The 17,702-nt window shown below is 45.9% G+C and overlaps 1 protein-coding gene across 1 annotated transcript; it reads left to right on the plus strand.

The window, feature by feature from the left end:
* Positions 1–3,822: 3,822 nt before the first annotated feature.
* Positions 3,823–16,136, plus strand: LOC138077180 (chloride intracellular channel protein 6-like). The gene is made up of 5 exons (XM_068969587.1): positions 3,823–3,949; positions 5,472–5,597; positions 6,209–6,315; positions 7,761–7,956; positions 15,989–16,136. Exons 1-5 carry the CDS (start codon positions 3,894–3,896, stop codon positions 16,134–16,136), a joined length of 633 nt encoding a protein of 210 aa, XP_068825688.1. The 5' UTR covers positions 3,823–3,893.
* The last annotated feature ends 1,566 nt before the right edge of the window (positions 16,137–17,702 follow it).

The raw sequence follows: 17,702 nt of genomic DNA on the forward strand, positions 1-17,702 counted from the left end.
GTTAAGAAGGTGAAGTTCTTACCTGGCTGGATGACACAGGCCATTTTTAGGTTTGAAAAGATGAGTTGCTCCTCCCTTCCTTTTTGTTTGGCCTTAAGAAGGAGCTGCCAGGGTTCAGGAAAAGCTGAGAACAATTTCAAGGGAAAACACTGGCTTGAGCTTGAGACCATGAAAGAGAGAGAGCAGCGAGGCAGAGAGACCCGGGAAGGGTAGCTGTTCTCCAGATGCCAAGGAAGAAAGTGGCACGTCCTAGGCACAGGGCTCTTGGTCAAAGTGCAACGACTCTTGCCCTGTTCAGCATAGGGTTATAAGAGGATTCCCGAGGTTAGAGACACAAGAGAGAAGGAGAAACACAATGGCCTGACTCTGCAGAACTTATCTCAGGCTTGACTGAGCTTAGGGTAACAACTATAAAAATAAGAGGTTCAGAAGCTGTGGAACAAGTTGGGACTGGCCAAAATATGTGCCTTTGTGTCCCTGAACTTTCATCTCCTCCTTCGCCCCCTTTTCTGGTGTGACTCTGCCCAAACCTGCAGTGGTTAAGACAGCACCATGATTTAGGAGGGATCCCCAGCAACAAGCCGCTCAGAGTTTTATGTAACTGAGCTCTGGGCTGATGCTTGCTCCAGGACACAGCCAAGAGGAGACTGGGCAGCCTTCAAAATGGCCATGAGGTTACGGGTCCCCCAGGTGGGGTGTGGCCTCAGGCAGCCAGAGGGCCATCTGCAGGGGTCCTAACTGTCACACCCCTAATCTGTCACAGATCCCAGCTTGTTCAGTCGCTCAGTCGTGTCCGACTCTTTGCCACTCCAAGGACTGCAGCACGTCAGGCTTCTGTGTCCTTCACCATCTCCCAGAGTCTGCTCAAACTCATGTCCAGTGATGCCATCCAACCATCTCATCCTCTGACTTCCCCTTCTCCTCCTGCCTTCAATCTTTCCCAGCATCAGAGTCTTTCCCAATGAGTCAGTTATTCGCATCAGGTGGCCAAAGTATTGTAGCTGCAGCTCCCGTATCAGTACTTTCAGTGACTATTCAGGGTTGATTTCCTTTAGGATGAACTGATTGGATCTCCTTGCTGTCCAAGGGACTCTCAAGCATCTTCTGTAGCACTACAGTTTGAAAGCATCAATTCTTCGGCACTCAGCCTTCTTTATGGTCCAACTCTCACATCCGTGCATGACTATTGGAAACACCAGCTGGACCTGCTCGTAAATGCTAGAGGGGGGAAGGGAGAACTGGAGGAGTTGGAGGGGGTGAAGCCAGTGCCCCGAGCTTAGGGGACTCTGAAGTCACTTATCTTAGTCTATTGATGCCTCCTCATGTATATTAAGTTTACCCATTATTTTGACACTTATGCAGCTGGATTTATCAGCTAGAAGTTCTTGCAAGAACCATCTTATCAACAGCTCATCCACTGGGGTGTGGTTCAAACCATTCTGTCTTATGCTGACCATAACACTGGGCCAGGCTTATCTCTTGTTCAAGGTGGGGCTGAAGCCTTGGACTGCCAGCATTATAGTACCTCGGGAAACTTGTTAAAAATTCAGCTCTCTGGACCTCATACAAGACCCACTGAATCTGACTCTATTTTTTAAATTAATACTTTTGCTTCTTTTTTTTTTAATTGGAGTAAAACATGCAGTAAATGGAGTGAAACACTTCTTTTAGGAAACAAACCCTAATTAAGACTTTTTCAAAGTGAATATACCCACCATGTAGCCACTACCCAACTCAAGCTATAGAATATTTCCATCACCCTAAGGGTTCCTTCCACTGTTTCCAGACAATACCCAGCTTCCAAAGGCAACTCTTCTGATTCCCGTCACACAGTTTTCCTGTGTTTGAACTTCACCTACATTGGACTCTCCTAAAGGACTCTTTTGAGTCTGGTTTCTTTCCCTCCACATTACATGTGTGAGATTCATCCACACTGTGGTTTGTAGTAATAGCTTTTTTTTTTTTCTACTGTGGTATGAGTATCTGGTGTAGCGTGTGAGTGTATGGTATAATGTATGTGGTGTAGTGTGGGGTAGTATATGAGTATGCATGCTAAGTTGCTTCAGTCATGTCTGACCCTTTGTGACCCCATGGACTGTAGCCTGCCAGGCTCTTCCGTCCATGGGATTCTCCAGGCAAGAAGACTGGAGTGGGTTGCTGGGCCCTTCTCCAGGGGATCTTCCCAACCCAGGGATGGAAGCCTCATCTCTTAAGTCTCTTGCATTGGTAGGCAGGTTCTTCACCGCTAGTGCCATCTGGGAAGCCCGTATATGAGTATACTACCATTTATTTATTCATTCTACTCTTGGTGGTGTCTGAGTTGTTTCCAGATTTTGGCTGTGACACTAAAGCTAATAAGAATATTCATTTAAGTGCTTTTTGTGCCCCTCACACTCACTTCTGTTGGGAGTGATATTGCTATGTCATAGCATAAATGCATGTTTAGTTTGGGTAAATAACTGCCAAACAGTTTTCCAGAGTAGTTGTACCAATTTGCACTCTCAGCAGCAGTGGTTGGGGGGTCCGCTGCCCCATGGTCCTGTCCATACTTGATATTGTCTGAGCTTTTCATTTTAGCCATTCTGGTAGGTGTGTAGTCAAATCTATTTGTGGTTGTAGCTTGCATTGCCCTGCTGGCTAATGATGTTAAGAACCTTTTCACGTGCCTGTTGGACATCTGGGCTTCGTCTTTGTGAAGAGGTTGATCAAATCTTTTTTAAAACTGAGTTTGGGGTCTCTTAGCAACTCTTCATTTGGAGGAAGAGCTTGTTATGAACAGCCTCTCCAGGTGACTTAAGAACTTCATGCCAGAGAACCACCTCTGAAGAATTTCTTAAGATGTCCAATTTTCTTGAGGCATCTTTTTTCCTTTCTTCAATTCTCAAACCAGCAGTCGACTTTTTCCCTTTCTGTTATTCAGGTTACAGATTCAGTGCTTTCCTCTCAACTCCTTTTGAACTGCAGATGGCAGAAATGGACTTCCTGGGCTAAATATGGCCACTTCTGTCATCGGAGCCTGGCTGAGTTTTCTGGTCCTTCCGGCAGCATTTTGTTAACAGTATAACCTTGTTGGGAGGAGAAAGATGGGAAGAGAAAGAAGAGACTGGGAACTGCCAGAGGAGGATGAAGTCTACGGCTCCCCCCTCTTCTCTAACATCTGCCTTTCTTTCCTCCTGGAAGCCCTGGTAGGGAGGATGTCTGCTCAGTGTTCTTCTGTGCCTCTGTCTGGGGACACATGTGTGGATGTGACCCACTCAGGTCATCAGGGAGACATTGTTTCCACCTGTCTTCCTACCTTCCATATCAACTGTGAACACTCTGCTATCTAAGTACAAATGCTCCCCAATGAAGGAGGGGACCTAAACATTTTATAGTCTTCCAGAGTCCTAGAACTCACAGGAACCAGCCCTCATTCCAGAGATGGAAACAGTAGAGAATGCTGGGGATCATGTCCCGGTGGGAGAGCTTGCTGGTCTTTTTTACAAATGATCATCCTGGCAAGAGAGGATCAAGAGATGGAGGGAGGGGAAGAGAATGTCTTTCTTTTTTGCCTTTAAGGGGGTTCCCTCTGGCTGCTCTTTCCCTCTGAGAACCGCTATTCAGAGGCCCTGAATGGCAGGAAGTGGTGAGGAGATGGAAGGAAGGCAGAAAGCTCAGCGAGTGCGTGTGTCCTCCCCGCCCACACCTCCCATTTGGAGGCTGGGGGAAGGGACCTCAGAAGGCTACTCACAGCATTGTCACTGTTAACATACATTCACCATGATTTTGTGTGCGTGCAGAGCGGAGTCTGCCATTTGTAATTGTGAAGCTGGCTCTGATGAAGAGCCCTTCCTTTTGCAGGCTGGCTGTGATGGTAAGAGTATTGGAAATTGCCATTTTCTCAGCTTCTCTTTATGATTCTCTGGCTAAAGGGTGTTATATTTAATGTGACAACAGTGGACTTGAAAAGGTAAGACCTGGTTTCTGCAGTATTGAAATAACCATCCCCAGTTCCCTATACACACAGGCACACAGAGAGACACCCATGTGGACACAGACAGACACACAGACACACAGGTGCAGGCACACACATAGAGATGGAGATATGCATCCACACAGACACACAAACACAGTGCATCAGTTCAGTTTAGTCGCTCAGTTGTGTCTGACTCTTTGCGACCCCATGAATCAGCACGCCAGGCCTCCCTGTCCATCACCAACTCCCGGAGTTCACTCAGATTCACGTCCATCGAGTCAGTGATGCCATCCAGCCATCTCATCCTCTGTCGTCCCCTTCTCCTCCTGCCCCCAATCCCTCCCAGCATCAGAGTCTTTTCCAATGAGTCAACTCTTCGCATGAGGTGGCCAAAGTACTGGAGTTTCAGCTTTAGCATCATTCCTTCCAAAGAAATCCCAGGGCTGATCTCCTTCAGAAAGAACTGGTTGGATCTCATTGCAGTCCAAGGGACTCTCAAGAGTCTTCTCCAACACCACAGCTCAAAAGCATCAATTCTTCAGCACTCAGCTTTCTTCACAGTCCATACACATACCCAAATACAGACACAGACACACAGACACACACATACACTCACTCAGACAGACAGACAGACATGCACAGAGGCATAGAGAGACACAGACACACAGGCACACGCACACACACACACAGATGGAGACATGCATCCACACAGACACACAGACACAGGAGCATACACAGACACATACACACACATACACACACACAGATGGAGACACACAGAGACAGACACGCACAGAGGCACACAGACACAGGCACGCGCGTGCACACACACATGCATACACACAGAGATGGAGACACACACACACACATACATACAGATACAGGTGCATAGACCCAAATACAGACACAAACACAGACACACACATAGACACATAGAGACAGACACGCACAGAGACACACAGAAACACAGACACACAGGTGTGCGCATGCACACACACACACACAGAAATGGAGATGCACATACACACAGACATACACAAACACACAGACACACACACAGACGGAGACACAGAGACAGAAACACACAGGCACACGCATGCATACTCCTAGGACCCATGGGCATGTCCACCCTGGCTCAGGACCCTGGATTGGAGTGGGTGTACGTGGGCCACAACGTCATTACAGGATGGGGTCAGAGGTAACCCGGAATGGGTAGGAGGAGGGGAACCGGGAGGAGGCTGCCTGCCCATGACTGGTCAGCCGTGACCCTCTGTGGAGCCTGCCTGAGCCCCCTCCTGGCTGATAACACTGGGGAGGGTTAACTTTTCAGCCCCGTCTCCAGATGAAGGGCCACACTTTCCTTGCTAGTAGAATAGTTTGTAAACTCCCAGTTGCCTTTGAAATTCTGAAGGGTGGTTTCTCATCTACTGGTGTGTGTATGTGTGGATGGTGGGGGGCACATGGTTAAGCCTTGGCAATGATCCCAACCCTGGCACTGCCCTTCCCCCCTGCCCAGGAAGCCCACGGACCTGCAGAACTTGGCTCCCAGCACTAACCCACCTTTCATGACTTTTGACGGTAAAGTCAAGACAGACATGAATAAGATCGAGGAGTTCTTGGAGGAGAAATTGGCTCCCGCAAGGTGAGCCTCGTCAAAACCAGTGCTGGCAACTTGGCTGTCACTTTCCCCCGTTCACAGACAGTTCTAAAGCTCCTGGCACTGTGTGTTGGTTTCCTGTGGCTGTGGCGCTTACCTCCTGAGCTGTACCTGTGGTGTGCCACAGGAAACACAGCGAGATTAGAAGCCCTGAATCTAGGTGGCTGGGATTTCACTGCTCTGCACCTGCCATTTGGCAATTAGGGTTTGATGGCAGGAAGTGGGGAGGAAGTGAGCCGATGTCACGTGGGTGGCCTGTTTCTGCTGGCCCGTTGGGAGCGTGTGTTACACGCAGCATCGCTGCAGGCTGGGCCTGCAAGGGAACCCCTAGTTCATCATCTTTATTTCAGGAGGGAGAGAACCAAGACCAGCAAGGCTAGGGGGCCCTCCATCCCAGGAAGAGAACAGTCCATCCAGTTCTGTACTCCTGGATGGCGTTGCTCCCAACTTTCAAGATGGAAAGATTAGGAAAACATTTAAGAAGCAGTTTTCATTTTTATATGTGCTCAGAGAAAGTAATTTCTTCCCTTCCCGCTTTGTATTCTCCTAAATCAAACATTGCTGATCTGTGATACTCTTGCTTTGAACTTTTCAAGGTACCCTGAGCTGGGGACCCAGCACCCTGAATCTAACTCTGCCGGAAATGACGTGTTTGCCAAGTTTTCAGCATTTATAAAAAACACCAAGAAGGATGCAAACGAGAGTGAGTCTGTTTTCTCCATGGACCTCCATTCCGCCTCTGGTGTGGCTTCTTATAAGATGTGGGGAATTCTGACTCACTGCACAGCGGGGACGGAGAAGGCAATGGCACCCCACTCCAGTATTCTTGCCTGGCAAATCCCATGGACGGAGGAGCCTGGTAGGCTGCAGTCCATGGGATCGCTAGGAGTTGGACACAACTGAGCGACTTCACTTTCACTTTTCACTTTCATGCACTGGAGAAGGAAACGGCAACCCACTCGTGTTCTTGCCTGGAGAATCTCAGGGGCGGGGGAGCCTGGTGGGCTGCTGTCTATGGGGTCGCACAGAGCTGGACACGACTGAAGCGACTTAGCAGCAGCAGCAGCACAGCGGGGAGGGACCTGTGTATAGAAATAAGGAAAAAGTACCTCCCACTCTGAGCCTGCACATCGGTTTCAGGGACTGAGTGCTTTTCTAGAGACTGTCCAAAAAAGGACATTTTTAGAAGAAAATCATCACCGCCAGTGATTCCTTGCTCTCCCATGGAATTCAGGGTGAATGAACCTTCTGTTGGTGCTCCCTTCACTATGTGATTTCCACAAAGATTTTTTTTTAATTTTTAATTTTTTAAAAAATGTTTTGGTCACATTGTGTGGCATGTGGGATCTAAGTTCTCTGACCCTGCATTGGAAATGTGAAGTCTTTTTTAGTTTATTTATTTTTAGCTGGAATATAATTGCTTTACCATATTGAGTTGGTTTTTGCCATACATCAACATGAATTAACCATAGATATATACCCATCCCCTCCCTCTTGAGCCTCCCTCCCACCTCTCACCCCATCCCACCTGGAAAGCACAGAGTCTTAACCATTCAGCTCAGTTTAGCCGCTCAGTCACATCTGACTCTTTGTGACCCCATGGGCTGCAGCACGCCAGGCCTCCCTGTCCATCACCAACTCCCAGAGTTTACCCAAACTCATGTCCGTTGAGTCGGTGATGCCCACCATGAAAGTTTCTCCATATAGATTTTTGAATAAATGAATAAGTTCTAGAAGCAGCATTGTTGTGTAGACAGCAGAATTATTTTCCAAGGAGAAGTGAATCTTTTATTTAGATCTCGTAAACCCTCCTGTCTCCTTCCTGACTCTCTTAACACTCACTGGCCATATCTCAGGATGGAAGGGACAAACTCCTTTATTGTTGTTGTTTTTTTTTTTTATATCTAGAGAGAGGAGGGCAGGAGGAGAGGGGGATGACAGAGGATGAGATGGTTGGATGGCATCATCGACCCAATGGACATGAGTTTGAGCAAGCTCTGGGAGATGGTGAAGGACAGGGAAGCCTGGCGTGCTGCAGTCCATGGGGTCGTAAAGAGTCAGACACGACTGAGCGAGTGAACAATAACAAAGACAGGAGACGTGGACTTCCACGGCTCATCGTAGTTGTTTTCTGCCTTCCCGTTTTAGTTTGTGAAAGGAACCTGTTAAAGGCCCTGAAGAAGCTGGATAGTTATCTGAACAGCCCCCTGCCTGATGAGATAGATGCCTACAGCACCGAGGAAGCTGCTGTTTCTGGAAGGAAGTTCCTGGATGGCAATGAGCTCACGCTGGCTGACTGCAACCTCTTACCCAAGCTCCACATTATTAAGATTTGTCCTTCCTCGTACCTTGGGTCCTGAATACATGAATGGGGCTTTGTTTCATTTTGTTTGGACTTGTGTGTGTGTGTGTGTGTTTTGCCAAGACAATCTAAAACAGGGTCTCCTGAATTTAAAAATCTAGCTAGTTTCTGTTTGCGGCAGCCAAGCCCCAAGTTTGAGATCTGTGGATGCTATTCTCAGATGTTCCTCGGAGGTTCTCATCAAGCATCTGAGAGCTTGGCTCTCATCCCTCCATCCTCACAGCTTCTCTTTTCCAGTCTTAACCCGCACAGCCTAAAGACAAGCTATGTGAAAGCAACTTGAGGGAATACATTGATTGTAGCTGGTGTTTCACACTCCAGGCTGGGAGATGGTGTTTGGAATCTGCGAGGATTAAAATGTGAACTCGGGAAATTCCCTGGTGGTGGTCCAGTGGTTGGGACTCAGCACTTTTGCTGGGGTGGCCTGGGTTCAATGCCTGGGTGGGCAACTAAAATCCTGCAAGCTGAGCAGTGCAGTCCAAAAACAAAAACAGCCACCAGAAAAGCTGAGCCAACCTTGGAAAGAAAAAATGAACTCAGTCAATTGTTGGTGATGGGAAGAGTAAGCCTAACCCTGGGATAAGGGAGGAGGTTGGCTCTTAACACAGACCCCTTACAGCTGGTGAGCAGCTGACAGCTCCTCGGCTGGACCACGTGTAGCAGCCTGTTTTCCCAGGTGATCTAACATGAAATAAAAGTCACTGGTCATGTATAATTAGGGTTTAAAGATTCCCTAGACCAGTAGTTCTCCAACATTAGTAGGCATAAGAATTGTGCCTACTAATTTAGAAAATGTGCCTGCTAGGGGCTCCAGTCGTCTCTGATTCTTTGCGACCCCATGGACTACAGCTCCCCAGACTCCTCTGTCCATGGGATTTTCCCAACAAGGTTACTGGAGTGAGTTACCATGCCTTCCTCCAGAGTATCTTCCTGACCCAGGGATTGAATCCACATATAAGGCAATGCAGATGGCTTCTTTATTGCTGAGCCACCAGGGAGGCCCTGTTAGAAATGTCAACCCCTCAATTCAGCCCCTGACGTATACAATCAGAATTTCTGTGGGTGACTCTGAAATTCAGAAGCAGATGACCCCACCCTTGGACTCCTTAGTTACGGTTCCTCTCTGAAGTGCCCCAGTCTGGCTGTCACTCACAGCTATTAGTTTTTGTATCATTATCACTGTTGGTGTGCCCCTGGTCCTCAGTGTCCCTAGATTCCCCACGAAGAAGCCCAACCCTTGTTCAGAGGCATCCTTATTATACAGGTCATACCAGGTCCAGAACTAGGTCCTTGGTATAAGGATAGGGAGATGGGAGAGAAGACATAGGGAAATACAAGTCAAGGACCTTTTGTTCTAATAACGCATTTATTTGGGATTTTAGTTCAGTTCAGTCACTCAGTTGTGTCCAACTCTTTGCGACCCCATGGTTCTTTGTTTGAAGACAGAGCGTGGAGTGGGCCAAGAGAGGCAGAGACCAGCCCTATGGAGATGAGAGCTCTGTGGGGGCAGAGCTGAAGGTGAAACTGTTCAGAGGTGCCACCTGTGTGTTCTGCCACTGTCCCCTGACCCAAAGGAACAGGGAGGGGAGGTGGAAGGGAGGAGAGAAGGAAAGAAGCATTCTGCTTTTTGACTGCTGAGCAGAGAAAAGAAATAAGCTTGGAATCACTCAGAAGAGAGACTGTAGATGACCTCAGCGTCACTTTTAGCCATGACGACCTCCCCCTAATCCTCAGAGTGGAGGAGGCACTAACCCTGACTTTGACCTTGACCCTCATGTGTCGCTGGAGCAGAATATAGAGCACTGTTTGATGAGCAGGTGAAAAAGTTAACAGGTTAGTCGCTCAGTTGTGTCTGACTCTGTGACCTGTGTACTCTAGCCTGCCAGGCTCCTCCATCCACGGAATCCCCCAGGCAAGAATACTAGAGTGGGCTGTCATTTCCTTCTCCAGGGGATCTTCCTGACCAGGGGTTGAGCCTGGGTCTTTTGCATTGCAGGAAGATTCTTTACCATTTGAGCCACCAGGGAAGCTCCTTGATGAGCAGGTGTTTGAGAATAAATGTCCAAATTGGTCTGCCTGCTGCCTGGCCTTACTCCCAATGCTCTCCACCTTGTTTTTAGGCAAATAGTAGGCCCAACGGGTCTGCCCATTAAAAGATGTTTAGTAACCAAAAGGAATCCAAGTGGGACCTCTATGTGGATAGAGATGATCACAAAGAAGAAGGGGAAGGGTTAAATAGAACAAAAGAGAAAAAGGCAGATGAGAAACACCTCTCTGGTTAAGATTGGTCCAGTAAACCAAAGAACTTTTCAGACAGATGCTTCTCTACAGCCTCAAAGAAAGAAAGAAAGAAAGAAAGAGAACATGATTCCTTCCCTGATGGCTTAGTGGGTAAAAAACCCACTTCTGCAAGGCAGAAGACACAGGAGACATGGGTTTGATCCCTTGTTGGGAAGATGACCTGAAGTAGGAAATAGCAACCCACTCCAGTATTCTTGGGTGAAAAAGCCCATGGACAGAGGATCCTGGTGTGCTACAGTCCATGAGATCTCAAAAGAGTTGGACATGACTGAGCTACTCAGCCTAGCAAACAAACCTTTGGAGAAAGGGCTCAAAGACAAGTCACAACGTGTCAAAAAATATAATCTCACAAAGAGGATGAAAATGAAACTGGTAGAACTGGAAAAAAAAAACTTAAAAACAAAGCAATTTCAGAAATTGTTTGGAAGTTGTATTAGGAGTAGCAAGAGGTGGAATATGACTTTGCAGAAATTCATCAAGGATTTTTAGGAGAGCCTGAGGAAATTCTCTCAAATTGAATGGAGAAGAAGCAAGAGGTAAAGGTGATTAGAGAGAATCCAGGTGCACATAATCAGGAGCAAGAGAACCAGAAAGGGAAAAAAGAGGAAAAAGCAGACTCAAAGGTAAAGTGTTTTGAACTAAAGGATGACCTGAACATTTACTTTAAATAGCAATCCATGTTTAGAAAAATACTGTCCTGAACAGTCAACACACTATGTACGATATAACTGATAAATTACTGAACTTTGACAATAAAAAAGAACCTTTTGGGTGCCCAGATGATAATGATAATAGTAGTAATAATAAAAGGTAAGGCCACCTACACAACAGAGAAATTCAGACTAGCCACATATGTCTCTAAAGTGAGGTGAAAGTGTTGCTTGCTCGGTCATGTTTGACTCTTTGCCACCCCCTGGACTCTAGCTTTCCAGGCTCCCTGTCCATGGAATTCTCCAGGCAAGAATACTGGTGTGGTGATGACATAAATCAAAGCAAGATCCTCTATGACCCACCTCCTAGAGTATCAGAAATAAAAACGAAAGTAAACAAGTGGGGCCTGATTAAACTTAAAAGCTTTTGCACAGCAAAGGAAACTAAAAGCAAGGTGAACAGACAGCCCTCAGAATGGGAGAAAATAATAGCAAATGAAACAACTGACAAAGGATTAATTTCCAAAATATACAAGCAGCTAATACAACTCAATACCAGAAAAACAAACAACCCAGTCAAAAAGTGGGGAAAAGACCTAAACAGACATTTCTCCAAAGAAGACATACAGATGGCTAACAAACAAACATATGAAAAGATGCTCAGCATTGCTCATTATTAGAGAAATGCAAATCAAAACCACAATGAGATATCACCTCACACCAGTCAGAATGGCCCTCACCAAAAAGTCTACAAACAATAAATGCTGGAGAGGGTATGGACAAAAGGAACACTCTCGCACTGTTGGTGAGAATTCAAATTGATGCAGCCACTATGGAAGATGGTAAGGAGATTCCTTAAGAAACTAGGAGTAAAATCACCATCTGACCCAGCAATCCCACTCTTAGACATATACCTGGAGGAAAACAAAATTTAAAAAGACACATGCATCCCATTGTTCATTGCAGCACTATTTACAATAGCTAGAACATGGAAGCAACCTAGCTGTCCATTGACAGATGAATAGATAAAGAAGTTGTGGTACATATACACAATGGAAGATTACTCAGCCATAAAAAGGAGCACATTTGAGTCATTCTAATGAGGTGGATGAACCTAGAGCCTATTATACAGAGTGAAGTAAGTCAGAAAGAGAGATAAGTATCATATTCTAACGCATATATACAGAATCTAGAAAAATGGTACTGAAGAATTCATTCACAGGGCAGCAATGGAGAAACAGACATGGAGAATAGACTTAATGGACATGGGGAGAGGGGAGGAGAGGGTGAGATGTATGGAGAGAGTACCATGGAAACTTACATTACTTTATGTAAAATAGACAGCCATTGGGAATTTGCTGTGTGGCTCAGGAAACTCAAACAGGGGCTCTGTATCAACCGAGAGGAGTGGGATGGGGAGAGAGATGGCAGGGAGGTTCGAAAGGGAGGGGATATATGTATACCTATGGCTGGTTCATGTTGAAGTTTGACTGAAAACAACAAAATTCTATAAAGCAATTATCCTTCAATTAAAAAGAATACTGGAATGGGTTGTCATTCCCTTCTCTGCAGGATTCTAGGATCACATTAAAAGCCAGAACACAGTGTTTTAACAGTTAAAGGGTTGGGGACTTCCCTGGTGGCCCAGTGGTTAAGAATCCACTTTCCAGTGCAGGGGACACAGGTTCTATGCCTGGTCGGGGAACTCAGAGCCCACATGCTTTGGGGCAGCTAAGCCCACGCACTGCAACTACAGAAACCTGTGTGCCGCAGTGAAGACCCAGCACCGCCAATAGTTCAAGGATTAAAGGAAAGGACGTGTGATGTAAGAATTTTATATCCAAGTAAATTGTCGCTTTTACCTAGACTTCTGGTCTTGATGGAATAAACACTCTGAGTCATTTTGTAAAAATAAAATTTCTATATGATGACATAATAAAAAAGGATAATAAAATAAGAATCCAAGGACAGAGAAGGTGTGTGGCATAAAAGGATTGGTGGTAAATCTGAAACCAGAACTAAAACTCAACAGCAGTACGAATTATAGCTACAGGACTGAATCAGATGTGCTAAACTTCGATTTTCACACCATTGGAAGGAGGATAATAGATCAGAAACAAGAAGAAGTTTAAGTATACTAATTTCCTTGCTTATTATCAGGAGTAAGTAGAGGTCAATCAAAGAATAGTTGATAAATCAAGAAATAAAGAATTCCTATTACTTAAAGTTATATAGGAAACCACTGGACCCACTCCAGTATTCTTGCCTGGGAAATCCCATAACAGGAGCCTGGCAGGTCCATGCAGTCACAAAGATTCAGACACAACTTAGCAACTAAGCAACAACAACCACTGGAAGAGTTAAAACACAACACAAACCTTCCAAACCACCAGAGAAGGAAACACACACATACACAAATGCAAAAATATTTACAGGAAGTTGGGAAACAAAGTATTACATTAATAAGATATGATATAAAACAAGTTTACATTTATGAGAGGCACATATGTAATAAATTTACTCAGAATGTTCGGGTAAAGCAAAAGCAGGCAAGTGCAAACAAAAGAAAAGCAGGAGTCTTGACATTAATCTCTAGTAAGATTGAATTCAAGTAAAAGATAATTATTTAGAAGGCTCTATGAAAAGATATGTGATCCTGTCTTGCTGCATCATTAGCTCCCAGGTTCCAAAATCTGAGAAATAAGTCCTGAAGATCTTCTAACTCATGACAGATTCCACACTCATGTTGTCCAAACATCCCAGGAACCAATATAACGGGAAATACTGTCCTTCCAAGTATTGTTGTTCAGTTGCTCAGTAGTGCCCGACTCTTTGGGACCCCATGGACTGCAGCACGCCAGGCTTCCCTGCCCATCACCATCTCCTGGAGTTTACTCAAACTCATGTCCATTGAGTAGGTGATGCCATCCAGCCATCTCATCCTCTGTCATCCCCTTCTCCTCCTGCTTTCAATCTTTCCCAGCATCAGGGTCTTGTCCAATGAGTCAGCTCTTTGCATCACTTGGCCAAAGTATTGGAACTTTAGCATCAGTCCTCTCAATGAATATTCAGGATCGATTTCCTTTAGGATTGCCTGGTTGAATCTCCTTGCAGTCCAAGGGACTCTCAAGAGTCTTCTCCAACACCACAGTCCAAAAGCATCAGTTCTTTGGCACTCAGCTTTCTTTACAGTCCAACTCTCACATCCATACATGACTTATGGAAAAACCATAGCTTTGACTATATGCACATTTGTTGCTAAAGTGATGTCTCTGCTTTTTAATAAGCTGTCTAGGTTTGTCTTAGCTTTCCAAGTATTTGTCCCCCCAAATTCGTATCTAAGTTAGACCCAAGTCCTAACTCCCAATATCTCAAAACTGACCTTATTTGGAAATAGAGTTTTTGCAGATGTAATTAGTTAAGATGAGATCATGTTAATCGATTAGAAGCAGTATAATGGGCCCCTAATCCAACATGACAGATGTTCTTATAAAAGGGAATTTGGATCCAGAGACACCAACACAGGGAAAGTGCCAGGTAGAGACTGGAGCTGTGCTCCCATGAGCCAGAGACAGGGAGAGACCTGGAATGGATCCTTCCCTGGAGGCTTCAAAGGGAGCTCAGCCCTGCTGACACCATGATCTTGGACTCTGGGCCTCCAGGAGTGTGGGAGAAGACATTTCTGTTGTTTCAAGCCACCCACAGTTGTAGTGCTTTGTTAAGGCAACCTCAGGGAACTCATATCATCTGCAAGAGGATACACCCTCCTTTGTGGTGAATTCCCAGTGACACCCTCCAGCCAGAGGAGACATCTCACACCACTGTGTTTTCATGATATCCATTCTCAGCTACCCCATCTGTAAGTAAGTAAGTAAGTGAAGTCGTTCAGTCGTGTCCGACTCTTTGCGACTCCATGGACTGTAGCCCACCAGGCTCCTCCGTCCATGGGATTCTCCAGGCAAGAATACTGGAGTGGGTTGCTATTTCCTTCTCCAGGGGATCTTCCTGACTCAGGGATCGAACCCAGGTCTCCCACATTGTAGGCAGATGCTTTAACCTCTGAGCCACCTGGGAAAACATCCACTGTTTCCTTGAGAATAAGGATTTTTCAGTTCATGAATCTGCCCTCTGCACATGGTAGACCCACAATGAAATGATCCTTTCAGGGGCAGAATGATGGAAATCCACAGGTGTAACATACCCAGGTACTTGGGGTTTCAGAAGGTGAGGTTCAGCAAATAGGAAAAAGAGGGCACTTCAAAGTGATCCTGGCACAATCTAAACTGAAGATCCATCCTGAACCTTTGAAAATGAAAGTATTAGTCACTTAGTTGTGTCCAAATCTGTGGATCCCATGGATTGTCTCCTCTGCTCATGGGATTCTCTAGGCAAGAATACTGGAGTGAGTTGCCATGTCCTTCTCCAGGAGATCTTCCTGACCCAGGGATCAAACCTAGGTCTCCTGAATTGCAGGCAGACTCTTTACCATCTGAGCCATCTGAATCTTTAGGCACCAAATAACCCAGGACCAGAACACAGGGAGAGAAAACTACTAGAAAGACAAAGAGAAATCCACCAGGTTACAGAGCAAGCTCAGGGCTTCCCTGGTGGCTTAGATGGTAAAGAATCTGCACAGGAGATTCAGGTTCAATCCTTCGGTCAGGAAGATCCTGGAGAAGGAAATAGTGGCCCACTCCAGTATTATTGCCAGGGAAATCTCACAGACAGAAGAGCCTGGTGGGCTACAGTCCATGGAGTCACAAAAGAGCTGGACACTGAGCAACTAGACAATAGAGCAAATTCATGCCAGTGGGTCATGAGGACTGTCTGTGATGAATGGGTGGGCATGGTTGTGTAGCACCTCTGTTTTGAGTTCCATACTCAGTATGCCCCTGGAAAACTCATATCTCAACTTGGGCAGCTTGAACGGCTGTAGGACATGGGAACTTGAGAAAGAATATATTACACGCCTCAGAAGAATGGATTGTCTGATGTAACTGCCTACGTTTGTGGGTTTTCCCTTTCTGACTGTTTCCTCTTCATTTTCAGATCGTGGCCAAGAGATACAAAGATTTTGAATTTCCTTCTGAAATGACTGGCATCTGGAGGTACTTTAACAATGCGTATGCTCGGGATGAATACACAAACACATGTCCCGCTGACCAGGAGATTGAACACGCAAATTCAGATGTTGCCAAAAGAATGAAGTGAAGCCAGACTGTTTTCTGTCTCCTTTCTCAGCTGTGTGAGCTAGACTATGGAAAGAGTGTCTCCTTTGCCTTTCCCTCCCAGTAACCATCCTTTGCAAAATAATGCTCATACTTTAGCAATGTGGATACCATTGAATGATCCACTCAACAGGAAATTATTCCTAGCCTTGTAATTTGTCAGCTCACTAGTGTATATGAATAATACCAGTTGTTATACACTCCAATTGTCTGGTTTCTCCATTTATATCTTTGGCATTCCGGGACCTTGTAATCCATGCTATTTAGGGCATGAGTTTTGCAGTTTAAGTTTCAAAGCAAATAAGGCTTGAATTCAAGCCTTATCTATTATTAACCTCCTTTATTTTTTAAAAAAGTGTGTTTGTCTGTGATAGGTTTCATAATCATTCATAGCCTTCTGCTCTAAAATGGTAGTTTAACTTTTTAAAAACAAAACTATTTTTATAATTACAAAGTGATACTCGCTTGTTTTAATATTTGAAACAAAGTCAGAAGGTATAAAAAAGAAAGACAAAAGTCACCTAGAATTTCACTACACTTAGATAACTGCTGATAACGTGTTGGTGAGTATCTTCCAAGTCTTCAGACTCTTTCACACATACGCATTCAAACCACATATAATTTCCTGCCTCTGTGGTATTGTGTTAGTTTATTTTCAAGGACTGGTGAAGGGACCACTCCCCCCCTCCCCCAACCCCCGCCTTGGTAATACCTTGTTGGTCAGCCCTAGAGGACTTAAAACAAGAAGATTTGGCACCACAGATCTCAAGAGTGTGCTTGGAGCCAAGTTTCAGAGGGATGGAGAACTTCAGGGGCCACAGAGACGCAGGCAACTGCGAAGACCAGCAGGACCGGAAGCTGTGGGAGGGCCCCAGCAGGACCGGAAGCTGAGTTCCTGCCTCCATGATGCCTCTGTCCCTGGTTCCAGGGAAGGCACAGAGGAGAGTGCCTCTCTGTGTTTCTCCTTCTGGCTTCCTTTCGGGGGCCTTCTCTTGCTCCCTCCCTCTCAGACACCACGCCTGCAGGAGGACTCTGAACGTCATCTGTGTTGCAGAAATTCCCTGCCCCCTGTTGCAGCGTAGACCAAGCACATGTTGATTCTTCAGATGGCGTCACACCCACCTCTTCCGCCATGATGTCGCGTTGGGCTAGCCTGAGTCCTGCTGTTTCTCTGCCCTCTCTAGCGTCATTTTGAGGTCAGGCAGGGAAAATCCAGGGAGATTAAATTCTTGGTGACTCCTCTTGGGCAGTTCTGGTAAATAGGCAAGCTGGGGAGGAAGTGGAAAGTACTGAGTCAAAAAAGAGTGTTCTGGTTCATCTGACTTCCCCTCCCCCACTCCTGAGCCAGCCTCGCAGCAGCAGCAGCAGCAGCTGTGTGTGGGGGCGCTGGGTTCCTACTCAAGGCTTGGAGGACAGAATGGGAGACTCCTTCCACGCTCATCTAGACTGCCAGGGTTCCAGCGTCATCAGCCAGGTGGTGTTCTTTTGACATTGGCACACACCTTCCAGAAAACTCGCTTGTGAAGTTGGAGGCAGCATGTGATTGATG

Source organism: Capricornis sumatraensis, chromosome 1 (assembly GCF_032405125.1).
Source record: "Capricornis sumatraensis isolate serow.1 chromosome 1, serow.2, whole genome shotgun sequence".
NCBI classification, from domain to species: Eukaryota; Metazoa; Chordata; class Mammalia; order Artiodactyla; family Bovidae; genus Capricornis; species Capricornis sumatraensis.

Excerpts from the sequence above, each read along its gene's own strand:
- LOC138077180 (XM_068969587.1), top strand. The coding sequence starts at position 3,894 with ATGATTCTCTGGCTAAAGGGTGTTATATTTAATGTGACAACAGTGGAC. Across the intron at positions 3,950-5,471 it reads ACAACAGTGGACTTGAAAAG|GAAGCCCACGGACCTGCAGA; the intron begins GTAAGACCTGGT and ends CCCCCTGCCCAG. Across the intron at positions 5,598-6,208 it reads GAGAAATTGGCTCCCGCAAG|GTACCCTGAGCTGGGGACCC; the intron begins GTGAGCCTCGTC and ends GAACTTTTCAAG.